The sequence below is a fragment of the Anser cygnoides genome, chromosome Z (genome assembly GCF_040182565.1).
Source record: "Anser cygnoides isolate HZ-2024a breed goose chromosome Z, Taihu_goose_T2T_genome, whole genome shotgun sequence".
Classification (NCBI taxonomy): domain Eukaryota; kingdom Metazoa; phylum Chordata; class Aves; order Anseriformes; family Anatidae; genus Anser; species Anser cygnoides.
Genome location: NC_089912.1, coordinates 62,251,706 through 62,265,193, shown reverse-complemented (window position 1 = coordinate 62,265,193; position 13,488 = coordinate 62,251,706). Strand labels below are relative to the sequence as shown.

The 13,488-nt window shown below is 48.5% G+C and overlaps 1 protein-coding gene across 1 annotated transcript; it reads right to left on the bottom strand.

The window, feature by feature from the left end:
- Positions 1-258: 258 nt before the first annotated feature.
- LOC125179685 (ubiquitin-conjugating enzyme E2 R2-like) lies at positions 259-9,390 on the bottom strand. The gene is made up of 3 exons (XM_066988578.1): positions 9,250-9,390; positions 4,412-4,546; positions 259-3,103 (listed from the first exon to the last, which is right to left on the bottom strand). Exons 2-3 carry the CDS (start codon positions 4,468-4,470, stop codon positions 2,884-2,886), a joined length of 279 nt encoding a protein of 92 aa, XP_066844679.1. The 5' UTR covers positions 4,471-4,546; positions 9,250-9,390; the 3' UTR covers positions 259-2,883.
- Positions 9,391-13,488: the final 4,098 nt, after the last annotated feature.

The following is a 13,488-nucleotide window of genomic DNA, read 5'->3' as shown; positions in this document are numbered from 1 at the left end:
CTCTCAGCCTGGGCCGGGGGCTGCGGCAGCACTGACCTGCGCTGTGCTCACCCCACCAACCGTCCAGCAGTGGCACAGCCTTGTTCCTTCACATCACTGCACGGGTGGCACTAGTTTTCCTGTACGCTTACCTGTATCTACAGCCCTACACGACAGTAGGGATCATCGCAGAACAGCTCAGGAGCTGTTAGTCAAAACTTTAAACAACCCAGGCAAATAAAATAGCTCCATTACCAGGGACATAACAGTACAGGGATATTTTCATTTCACATTTTTTATTAGTAGACAGATGTGCAGAAAAGACAAAATATAACTACTGAAGGGGAAGACAACACAAAAAAAATGCATCAGTTAATTCTTTCTGGTAAATTATACTGAAGAAAAAGGAAAACATCTGGAATATTAGCTAAGAAAACTACTAAGAAATCTAGTGTACCCTGCTGGTTTCAGAATGGTTGAAAACTGCATTTGAAGGAGGCTGTAGTTGCAAATGTAAACGCTAATATTGGCTGAGAGAGTGGCGGGGGGGGTTAATAAAAAACAGAACACACAGATCAGGTAAACATTTTTCCTCAATCTCTTAAATAGTTTCAAAAACCTCAAACTTCAGTTTGTGTCTCAGAAAAAGGAAACCAGCAAGTCAACAAGCAATGACACTGCAAGGAACAGTGGGGAAGAGAACTTAGTCTGGTTAATGTAGGAGCTCTCAAAATAGGTTGCCTTTTTTTTTTTTTTCTTTTTTTCTTTTTTGTCTTTAGAAAAGGGTAACAGAAGAATCATGATAACGCATCTTACAACAAACATCAAGCTTGAAAAATACAAGTCACTGGAGAGTATACAGTGAAAACGGTCCAAAGTACACGGGAGATCCTGAAAGATGCAGTATCCTCATGTCAAACCAGGTCATCAGCAGGGCCCCGGCCGTGCCGCTCCCTGTCCCGCTCCCCAAGCCCCCGGCTGCTTTCCCTGCAAGACGCAAGCAGCAGGGGCCTGGGGCAGCGCCAGGGCCACCACGGCCGGGGGGCAGCAGTGCTGAGCCCTTGGGACGTGGAGGATGAGCAGCGGCCTCTGTAAAGCATCCCCTGGGACAGGGCAGGAGAGGTTCCCACTGCCCCTGGTAACACATGAGCAGGGTGCTCAGGGAGCACTAAGGGACAAGGTGCCACCACTGGGGCTGCCTTTTGTCCCCTTCAGGCAGGAGGGACACGGGAGCGTACCCATGTTTGAGGCACCGAGGCGCTGGGGGCCGTCCTCCCCTCCCTGCTTGCTCTCAGCCAGCTCTAGAGTTCCCCCAGCCCCGCAGCCACCTCCCCACTTAGTTTGCTCCCACCTCCCCCCTGCAGCTGGTGCCGTACCATGAAAACCCCTGAGATACACGAAGAGGGGGCACAAGTAAGCGCCTGAGCCAGCAGCTCTCATCAGGGTGACTTCCTCTGTACCACTGGGAGGGGAGAGGCTCACCCCGCAGGGCCGGCAGCTCCTGGCAGCCCCAGGGCTCAGCAGGGGAAGGCAGGGGTGGCTGCTGCTTGAGATCCCATCCTAAAGGTGAATTCCGGCCCCTGCCCCACAGCCAAACAAGCAGAGCACATTGCAAAGGGGTCAGGCTGCCGCGGAAGAGTTCTGCAGAAGAGAGCATGCAGGATGCCCCTACCCACAAGGGAGGGCTGCCAGCTCTGCCAGGAGCTCCCACGACCACACCGGTGCACCGTCTGAAGCACGCTGCTGAGAAGCCTGGCAAACCCTGTAGGGCTCTCACTGCACCCCTGGGGCTGTCAGGGAGGCACGGGGCAAGCCCTGCGCCCCCCCTTCCCCTCTGCCAGGACCACAGCAGCCACTGCAGGCACTGAGACAACAGGGCAGTCACACCTCACCTACACAAGCAAGAGAAAAAAGGCCGAGGCCAGCACTGGGCTGGGGCCACAGGAAGCACGGGCTGCTAGCAAGCACTGGGGCAGGAGGCTATCGGTCTTTCCCCACGCCAGAGCCAAGTTTGGGATGAGCGCTGGCCGCAGCAGCTGGCCACAGGGGCAGCAGGACACACGTCCGCTCTCCCTCTGGAGAGGGGCAGCTGGCAGCAGGTCACAGCAGCACACCTAACCTGGACTGTTTCAACCCCAACTTAGCCTGAAAAAAAAAAATAAATAGCAACCCAGGGCTCAGTTGTACAGACGTGAACTGTTACGTGTTTATTTTAGGGTTCATATCACAAGCCTTTTTCAGAGACAAAGCTGATTGTGCCCGCTGGGGCTCCAGGGGCCAGCTATTTCCTAACTTGAGCAGGCTGAAAAGGAATACTGTACCTTTCAGTTACATCCCATCAAGCTCAACACACAGTAGCTTTACACTCTCTGCCCCACACCTTAAAAAGGAAAAGCCACCACCACAAGGCTAAACGAATGTACACACGCTATTATTGTAAATGGAGCAGCTAAACCTTGGCAATTTGCTTTGTGTGGATTTTTTTTCTTCCCAGTAAATGCAGCACTTGAGCTCCCAAAAACCCAGCTTCCAAGGGGTTTGTTCCAGCTTTAAATACATTACACATCTCAATGCAAGACTGTATTGAATTCAAGAACCTAAACGCGAGCAAACCTGTTTCGCTGTGAGCGTTTCGTAGAGAAGTGAAAAGGGGAGTTTCTTTTTTAAAAAGAAATCATAATACAGTGATGAAAGGGTTAAGAATGCAAGAATTCAGACATTCTGTGGAGGGTCTCTAAGAGGTCCATAAAAAAGGAGCAAACAGATCCATACAACAGGAGACAGCAGGAGACAAAAGTTTTTTGATCCCCCCCCCACACTTTTTTTGCTGGACTGCTGCTAGGTTACCGCTGCTCCCTTCTGGCCTGAGTCGGCAGGGCAGTACAGGGGCATAGAGGGAGCAGGTCACGACTCCTCGTTGCCAGAATCGTCGTCATCGTAACAGTCGGCGTCCTCCTCCTCCTCATCTTCATCATCAATGTCGTCATCGTACAAGTCGTCGTAAAGCAAATCCGAACTGTTGTCATTGGAAGGCACTTTAGTTTTGATGCAGTACTCTGCCAGCGTAGTGGGGACCTTCACGCCATCCTTCTCTGCCTCGGCTTTGGTAGCCAGAACCTGTTTCCTGCAGGGGGAGGACAGAGCAGTGTGACTGGGGCTCTCAGCCTCCCGGCCCCGCTCTCCTGGCAGCCCAGGGAGCTGTTTCAGCCACCGCCCGCGTCTGGCTGAAGCGCCACAAGCAGCACCAGCAACAGATTTAGTTCCCATAGCCCCGGGTTTGGGAGTACTCCAAGTTTGTTTGTGGCATCCACGCTTCCAGTGACATACGAAGTCGGTTATTGCACCGGGCCCTGCCAGGGCTCAGAGCAGGCTTCCTTACATTAACTGCACAAGGGCTGTTTGGGGACTTCCCAAAGTGACCTACCACCGTGGTTTCAGAGGTGGTATCCGCAGCCTCCCCCCCACCGAAGACCAGCCCAGCATGCCCCAGGCTGGCATCGCCCCGAGCATCGGCACAGCTCATCTCCCCCAGGGGAGCAGGCAGAGCCATAACCCCGCTGCTGCCCAGGGCTGGTGGGACACGAGCACTCCCCGACACCCCAGGGCGGGCTGCGAGCTGCCTCCTGCTCTGTTTGTGGAGCAAGGCCAGCTCTGCTGAAGCCAGCGGAGCTGCCGGGGATGAAGTTAACCTCCAGCAAGGCTCTTTGCCCAGCTCAGGTCAGCAAGTGCCCTGCTCAGCTCCAACCACGGCTCTGCTCTGCGTGCCCAGCCAGCCAAGTCAATGCAGATGTAGTGTTTTTTGTTTTTTTTAAACCAATTGAGTGTGACAGCAGCCACTCTGCGGTAGGGGCTGCTCATTTGTGCTTCCAAGCCACCCTGGCTCAAGTTCATATCATCTTCCAACAGCACCTGATGAACCATGAGCTTCCGAGCAAGGGACAGTCAAGACTGAACAGTGCTCCAAGCTAACCAAACCCCAAGCTTTGCAAACACTTGCCAAATCCTGCTGATATTCCTTCAGATTGGAGGGACAATATTATGACTCATGAGCGCATTAAGCACAGAATTAGTAGGATGCAGTCGGTTTGAATCACATCCCAAGCAATGCAAGCAGTGCTCAAAGGCAAGTGGGGACTTCAAGAGGGATTTACTAGCAGCCAATAGGTTTTTGCAGAGTATCATGCCAGATTAGTCTGAGAAAAGAACAATTCAAAGACAGATCAGCCTGATCCTTCTGCTCCAGAAGTCTGCACCAATTCTGTGCCTAAAAATCTAAGGACCAGAAACCTGGACTTGGAATAAATCTGTAGGATTCATTTCTAAAGGAGCAACCAGAGTCAGAAGCTGGTTTCAGCAAGTTCTGCAATCAGTCTGTTTTGCAGGATTTGGAGCAGGAGGCTGGTGGCACAGCCCCACACAGAACAAAACTTACCTTATGATTTCAGCATACTCCTTGTCTTTTCCTTTACTGTCCCTCCATTTCCTGAACATGACTGATGCATCCACATTGGCAGGAGAGAATGTGTTGGGCTCATTAAGCAGGGAGATTACACTCAGTAAGATAGTCCTGAAAAAGGTAACCACAACAGCAGGGTCAGGGCTAAAGCATTCACAGATCCTGGATGCTGACAGCTTTTTTTTAGGCGAGGCATCGGAAAAGCATCAGAATGCATTGTTTAAAGTCAAAACCTAAGCTAAGCACAACTGACCAACAGCTGGACTGAAAGCAGGTATTTATGAACTTCAGACCATGGCTGGCAGCAAGGGGAAGGTGATACAGTACAAACCTCAAGGACCGGACTGCAGACAGCAATGTGCTCCAGAAAATCTAGAGGGGAAACACTTCCTAGCATAACGAAAGCTATTCAGGTGGTCCCAGCACCTCTCTAGGCTGGGCTGGGGAACACGTCTGGCTTGGAAGTGTTTTTGCACTGATTAAGTACAGCCCAGAGAGTGCTCCAGCTGCCTTGCCCAGGGGTTCCCACAGACTGATCTGCAGAGGCCTTGCCTTTGCTATCTGGCACGTGAGCTTGTGTTCTAGCTGGGAAAGAAAACAAGTGTGGGGAGGGAACACAGAGCCAGGAGTACTCTGGCACCTGGCCCACCACTTCTGTTCTCGTCCTTGTGGCGGCGGTGGCCGGCAGAGCTCAGCTCAGACTGATTTCAACTCATCCACGCCTCCTGGGGATGGTGCAGGGTTGGAAACATGCTCGGTGAGCCTGCTCCTGGTGAGACACAGCTTTCCCAGCAGAAAGCCAGGCTCTTTGCCTGTCCCCCTGGCGAGCAAGGAGGACCACAGTGACCCAAGGCCCTCCGACGGGGCTGTGCTGCTGCCCCTGCCCAACTGGGAGTTGAGAGGTTGGAGCCGTGGCCCGGCGTCGCCTCTCCTCAGCTACCCCAACAGCCTCACCCTCCTGAGGTACAAAACGCTGGCAAAAGCTTTCAATGGATATGGAAGGCCAGAGGCGAGTGATTGGTCCTGTGATACAGCCGTACGCAGCAACTGCCCTGCAGGATCGATTAAAGGAGCCTACGGCCCCCTCTGTACTCACATTGATTTAGAGGTGCTCTCAGAGCGGTGCATGCTGAGCACATCTAACTGATCATTTAGCTGGGATACAGCGCCAGGAAATGCTCGGTCATTTGGATACTCAGCTTCTTGAAGGATTTTGAAACGAAATGCTTACGTCTGGCCAGCACAGCTATCAGGAGAGCCTTCCACGATTTGCTTTCCAAAGGACGTAATTCAGTAGGAAGAGAATGACAGCTCTGGAAAAAACTGCCTGGCCAGACTGGAATGATGGGCAGGAGAGTGCCCGTCTTCCACTTCATCTCAAGGATCTATTCAGGGGCCTTTGATTGTTCCCAGCCAGGCTGTGAAGCCAGGAGGTTAGCTCCAGCAGCACTGCGGCACTTCTGCTTAGACCGAGCAAAGCCCGGGGAAGGCCCAGGACAGGAATTAGTAGCTGGATTTAGCATCTGCTCTACCCATCTTACTTCAAACAAAGTGAGGAAAAGGAGATTTCTACTGCAGTGCCCCAGGCTCCGAAGTCAGTGCAAAGCCACTTAGGCACACCACCCAGGCCAGCGGCCACGAGCGGTGAGGCTGTGCTGCTCATCCCCAGCTCCGGGAGTTTTGGTACCTCTGGAACTGCACACTGCTTTGATTCAAACTCTGCTATTGGGGGTACACAAGGCACACTAACAAGAAGGGATCCCAGTGCATGGGACCCAACACCACCAACAGGTGATTACATGGGGACTGAAAACACCCTCAGCATCAATATCTGAACTGCACCGTCCTGGATACAGACTGACCTTCTGCAATATTCTTTGGGGATCTGTTTCTCATTCAGGCCACGCTATATTCAAGCTGTTTGCATGAAGAGCAGGGATTTAAGCCTGTCTTGTGCTTCTGTGCATCCTTCCCTGCTCATTCCGGGAACAGTTGCCTTGTGAGCCGTTCCCTATCAGCTCCCACGCCACTGCTTTCAATGTTTACAGTGCCACTGTATCCATCAGAGCAAGACCCTCCAGATCCCTTTATCATCGGAGGAGAGAAGCCAGCAGAAGCTCAAGGAATCAGCCCACTTACGTGCCTTTTTCTCTTCATGAATCAACAGAAGGCTCAGAAACAGGTGAATTGCATCTAAACCCAAGCAGGTATCACGTAGACTGGTTGGGAGCACCAACCAGCGCATCCTGTTACATACCTTATTGAAAATATATTTTTTTTCCAGCTGCTATCTACTTTGTAGCTTCTCAAAGCCATTTTAGAGGTAGGTGGAGATTTGTCCTAGCACATTTTTATTCTCTGATATCAAGTAAAAGGTTTACCATCAGTATAGCTGAAGTCAAGTGTTAGAACTGATCAGTTTCTGTCAGCCAACTCAGTACACTGCTGGCAGCTGAAAGAGCCAACAAAAATCAGCATCCTCAGGAAGGAAAGCAGCAGTGAGGCCAGGCAACACCTCTCCTCACAAGGTATGGATGTAGCAGCATCTTGAACATTGTGCCGTGTGCACCTACTGAATATTGCACACCTCAAAGGACATAGTGGAGCCAGGGGAGATACAGAGAAGGGCAGCCAAAATGATCAAAGATCCTCAGCTCCTAAGACCTGCCACCAGTTCCTCAGCTTTATGGCCCTGGGGACACAAGGATAAGCAGCATTCTCTGCCACACAGATCATAGATCATTCCTCCACATCTTGCTGGATGTTTGCCATACTTACTTGTGGCTGACTCATCTTGCTCCGAGTGACAGGAAAGTCCATGTTAAAAAAATAAAAACAAGGATGCTTGACACCTTTAGGGGTGGAAGCACAGGTGCTCTCCAAGCTGAATGGTATCCCACCCTGCAGACACTTCAGCCACAGTCAGCTGCAGTGAATTGCCAATACCCAGCAGGATTTACAAAATTCAGCAACTGAAGAGGTTACACATGCAGCTCATTACAACCGTGCTCCCCTCATGTACCTCCAGTCCTGCTGCCTCCAATCTGACAAGCTCTGGAGCCTTGCAAAGCCAGATGGGGCCCCAGCAGGAAGCATTTGTATGAGGCACTTAGCCCGACGGGTGGTGCTGGCAGTGGGCTAACATTTAAGGACAAGCTTTGCAGCCACTTGCCAACGCATCCGAGGAATGTTTTCTCCCCAGACATCACCCCTAAGCCCAAAACGTTCCAAGAGTAAGCACCAAAAACTGCATCACGGTCAGGAAAAGCAGCAACCATAGCTGGCAAGATGCGTTTCACATCAAGCTTTCAGTGCTGTGTACAATGAAACAGAATGTGAGTGTGATCTAAGTAATTAATGCCCTAAGCTGCTTCTGAACTCTGCTTAACTTGCTTGACATCTAGTCCTAACAACTGGAGGACATACATTGTTTTTTCATACATTTGATATGGTTAACAGCCATGTGAGCAGAGGGACAACTCAACGTAGCTCAGCAGTACACAGTTTAAAATACTATTTAAGTTAATTAAAAAAATTAAAAGCCAGTCTGTACTAGAACTTGAGAGAGCACTTCATACTCACTTCTACTTGGGACAGATGGATTGGATAACATTTAGCTTAAGCTTTTAAGGTAAGACTCCCAACTCTTTATAACTTCACACAACTCAAATGGACCGTTTCTCTCGAGCCTTTTTAACCTTGAAGTAGCACGCTCCAGGAGGGAACTTCAGTTGTTATAATTTGCTGACTGTTACACATCCTAGTTTGCTGCCACGTTAGTTCTAGTTCAGCACTTTGCAGTGTGTGTTACAATCCCATTCCAAGGGTCAAGAATCCAATAAACCCCCCTTGCTAGATCTTTGCTTTGACAAAGGCTTTTTTCAAATTAATTTCATGAAGCCAAGTTAGATAAAAGCAGAGTCAAACCATCAGACTACCCTCTTCATCTCTCTACATTCCCTCATAGTGGTTGAAATCCCTAGCTGGATCTACCACTGGAAAAGAGATTTAAACTAAGGAACCAATACCTAATAAATCACTCTGAAAAAAGCATAATTTTTATATGATGTGCTAAAAATATTGGGTCAATTATTTTAACTTAGTTTGCATAATGAATCACATTAAGTAGTTAGAACAGAAGTACTTGAGTTCAAGGTCCTTTCCCTATGTCACTCGTGCTGCACAGGTCAGTGGTCAGTGATTTGCTATTTGATGTTTGTTTTGTGAGTTCTTTATTGGCAGTGTCTTGAAATTAGAATGAAATCCAGCTGATGTTTCAAAAATGGACATATCAGCCTTGAATGCTCTAGTACTTAATGATCATTTGGTTTTGGCAGCAAAAGAACTACCTAGCTAACTGCTCAAGACACCACACTACAGGACAGGAGATAAGGACAAGTACTAGAAGGCAAACTGCAGGTAGCACTATGCATAACTTTACTCCTATGGGGCCTGAATACTCAGAGATGTCCTTTTCCAATAGTTGGTATCTTAGAAGAGTTTGGATAACCGAAGTGTGGGGTAACATGGCTTGGGAAAGATTAAAACATTTGAGATCGCTTTAAGAACATGAAAACCTGTGAACACAGCAGAAGGCTGTACATCATTAACCCAGCAACACGACACACAGCACACCCCAGTATCTTCAGACGGCTTGGTGAGTCCAGTTCCTACCTGAGCTCTAAAACTTAGCTCTAAAACTCCCTAAGGTCTTTAATTCCCTTCCAAATATTTTCCCAGCACAGGCTTTAGTCTAGGAGATAGATGACAGGCCTCTGAGGTCAGCTTTGTACACCACTGGTTCACACTGTTACCTGACATTTTGGGTAGGGTTCCACCTCTCAGATGGCAGCTCTCCACTTTGCGGGTCATCTACAGGCGGGTGAAGAATTGAAATACATACATCTCCGTTCTGAAAGACAGAAAGCAAAGTTGAGAACAGCCCGGCTCAAGGTAAAGGTCTGAAGACCCAATTCCATCTCTGACTATGTTTGAGCAGTTTTGCCTTGTTGATATGAAAAAAACATGCAAGAACTGGAAACAGTTCTCAATCCTTCCTAGGTCTGCCATATTAATATGTTCAAAATCTTCCCTTAGTCTGCAGATTGATATAAAACAATCTCAGGCCACGATATTTTAAAGAATATAGCAAAGCAACCAACAACAGTAGTAAAGCCACATAAAACTAAATCAGTCTCTAGACAGCACATACTGCCATCGTGATGAAGATGAGCTTTAGTCACACGAGACCTAAAGTAGGGTTAATTTTTTTTTTTTTTTTACTTCCCCAGTGGTAACTGAGTTAGCTACAAGAATCTTTAAATTCAGGGATTTAGCACTCTATCCTAGCTCAGGTATCAAAACAATGCTTCTCCTGGGATGCGCAGAGGTCGAACAGATGGTGCAAGGCAGGCTGAGGCTGCTCCCCTAAGACGTAGCTGTTTGAAATATCAGGTGAAAAAGCAGGAGATGCTCCCTGAAGGTTTCACAGGAAGTCCCTTCCAGCATGCAACAGAAAGAATATTTTGGCAGCATATGGAAGCCATACAGCTACATAATCCTCAAGCTGTGTTTTACTCACCAGCGTTATAGCCTGAATATAGATTCAAAGTTTCATAATGCCTACCACTTATAAACACTAAGAGAATTGCTTTTACAGGTTTCTATCAGCAACAGCACCCTGACACGATTACTCCACAGGAGTACTGTAGCAATGTTCACCACAGCTGATGTCCTCCAGCAAAGCAGACCCCAGGGGCCTGTGGGGTCCCAGTGCCACCCTGCAGGATGGGGTGAGTGACAAGGCTGTCACTTGCCACCTCGATCTAAGGTACGGGTTGGTCAGAAGAACAAGACGAACTGAGGATCGGCTTTGCAGGAGGCTGCAAACAGGCAGCTCCCCAAGCACTAGGTCTCGGCTACATCCTGAGGACCCGCCAACACCGCTCTGCCCCTGGCAGCTGGAGCACAAAGCAGCACTGCTGCTCTCAGCCATAGCATCCGTGCCTTTGAGCCCCAGGCAGCGATCCCAGCTACAGATAGCAGCAGCTCACCTGAGGAGCCTCCCAAACGTTTCAGCTCACCATGATTAACATTCGTTTTACAGTCAAATGAGACCCTACTTCAATGGCGGAGGCTTGTGATCGGTATCCAGAATTCAGCTACGCACTGAACCTGCCAGGTATGCTAATTTAGCGAGCCGATGTCATTTTGAAGCAGCTTTTTGTCAAGAACATAACTACAAAAAGCAAAGTAGCACCTGGAGCTGTTGAATACCCAGCATAAGCTTCTGTTGCTGGAACAGTTTGTCATAACAAGGCAGTTTCTTTTTCAGGTCTCCAAGAGACTTGTGCAATCCATAAATATTTTTAATATCATTTTAAGGTGAAATTAACATTACTAAGGCTAAATTATGTCTATGGCCTATTCTGGATTTATTCATAATTTCCCCTAGCCTACACAGTTTCTCCATTAAATGTCTCCCAGGAAAACCTAGTGCTGACCAAAAGAAAGCATTGTAGCACGCTGGGGAAGTCCCTTGTGTCATCAAGCAAGCAGCACATGGACCAACAGATACTTTGCAGTGTGAAAACAAAGAGGGAAGTGAGGATGTTAGGTTTCCTTTTTGCAATAATCTTACATCTTAGAGAATTCAAATAGGGCAGCACTGCGTTAGTCTGGAAGAGCACAAGCATCTTGGGGCTTAAGATCAGCATGAGATTTTAGGGATCGGTGTAGGCAAGGGGAGAGCTCATCCCACGCACATTTTTTGAAAGATAAGAACAAGGATGATGTATTTATCTGCCAGAGGAAGAAAAAGTGCAGGAACCAGCCCATACTTTATTATGACAGAACTAAAAGGCCTGATACCTCAAAAATAAAGACCCCAGTATTACATGCAGTGATACCAAAATCCAGCTGGGTGACCCAAGCAAACCGGAGATGAGGAAAACACACAAGCTCCTCGAGTCTCTGCTCAGAACTGGAACGTCAGCCTCAACCTCTCCATCTGGTCTCACCAGCAGATTCTGCAAACTGCTACTTTCTTTCATCTTCATTACACTGAAAGATATTTTTTCCCTCCTGACAAACCCTCAAACCTCAAGCCCTTTGCTGATTTATTCTCAGTTTCATTTGGAGTTATCCCAGTGCCTCATCTTCAATGCTTAAGTGTTGTTTCCAAAACAGCCTGCAAGCTGCTTCAGATTCCCTCAGCTCCAAGAAATACTGCTATGAACACAAAGTACAAAGCTGAGAGCTGGAGTATTTGAACAGTAACCCCAAAATACACCCATCAAGTTTTGGGTTACTTTCTCCTCCTACCTTCAGTTGTTCCTAGAGCCAATTTTTCGTCTTTCCCACTGGGACTAGGAGAGGGCCTTTCCAAGATTCGGTTTGTACATACCACTTTGGTAACCATTTCCCACTCACCTCCTGCATGAGAATTTCTGGATTCAGAAACAACCTCTACAGTATGGATCTGCAGTAATATGCAGGTCCCGAGATTTTATTTATTTATAGACCAAGCTCTCATGTAACTGAAAGAGAGTCTTGAAGAGAAACACCATCCTTGGCTACACGTTAGATTTGATGTCAAGTCCAAAACTCAAGCCAGGAGACTGTCAGATGGCTGATTTTAGGAAGTCCCTGGGCATAACAAGGCAATCCTCCTGAGCACCCAGTAATTAGAACGGATTACTACCCTGCTCTGCGCTGAAGTTTGGATAGGCTTTTGGCCATTTCTGACTACAACATCAGTGCAGTTTAGTGTGACACGAAGTGCACTCATTCTGGATGGACATCCAGCAGCAGCAGCTTGTTAGAAAAGGGCCTTCCGAGCCCAAGGCATCAAGCGAAGCCATCGTTTGTTCACAGTGAGGAAGAAGTGACATTCCTGTTTTGAACTGGACCCAAAGGAAGCCTGCAGAAACTCAGAGACCTGTGACAATGTGACAGAGCTGTACTAACAGGAACATTTGTGAAAAAATGTTTAGCCTCTCAAACTACTCCAAGCGGCAGTCCTAGCAGGCTGACACATGGTTAGTATATTCTGAAGTTTAACAGGAACTTGACTGGCCTCCACTAAGAGCTTAAGTCAAATTTTAACCCAAAACAGGCCTTCAACTTTCAAATATGGCTCATTGAAATTGGGTAGTTTTGAACTGATTGCACTAAGATTAGAAGCAACATCGCACCCACGAAATGAAACACTCCTCACTGTCTTTACACCAGCGCTGTTGAAGTCTGTCTCGAGCTGCTGCTCTGTAACACAACAGCTCAGCCAGGCTGATAAGCTAAAGATCACTTGATACACAAAAGCCCAGCAAGAAACACAGCCTAGCCTATGTGTGGCACGTGCAGGGCAATTTGTGCTGTGCCCAGGCAGTGGCACAGGAGCGCAGCTTGGCTCCACCAGCCCCCAGGCTCACAGAGCACTGGGATGCACCAGGCGTCCTCAGCACAGCACCTCCCTGTGCTCTGCTCCACGCTGCCTTCACCCTGAGCCTCTCCAGGCAGCCTGTTCTCAGCACCAGAGATGATGCTTTCAAGCTAGGGAGTGCTGCCTTCTGAAGAACATTTGTATACAAACTTCCCCTTCAGGAGCTGCTACGTACTCATACCACGATCCAATTACAGATGCAACAGCCCACAGGTGTTACCCTTTGAACGTGACCCACACGTGCACTGAACTAAGTGCTGCTCCAAGCTGGCCTGCAGACATTTAGCCCAGAGGTATCTGTCCAGTCTTCTCTGCAGAGCGACCAGGCTGCACAGGACTCCTGAAGCTGGACTCCAGCCCAGCTCTGGTTCTTCTGCAGTCAGAGTGCCCTGAGACCAAACCTCTTCATTCACAGATTGCTTCCCCCCTTATATCTTGTTGCATCATACAAAACAGTGCGATAAGCCAGAAATGAAGATATACTTGAACAGCGTACAGACAACCACTAGTTGCTTAAGTATCACAGTAGGGTAAGATACCAAAGACCAAGCCAGCTTTCATCCAAGAATCCCCTAAAATTGCCAGCACTTGCAGTACAGTGCTTCAGCTGGAG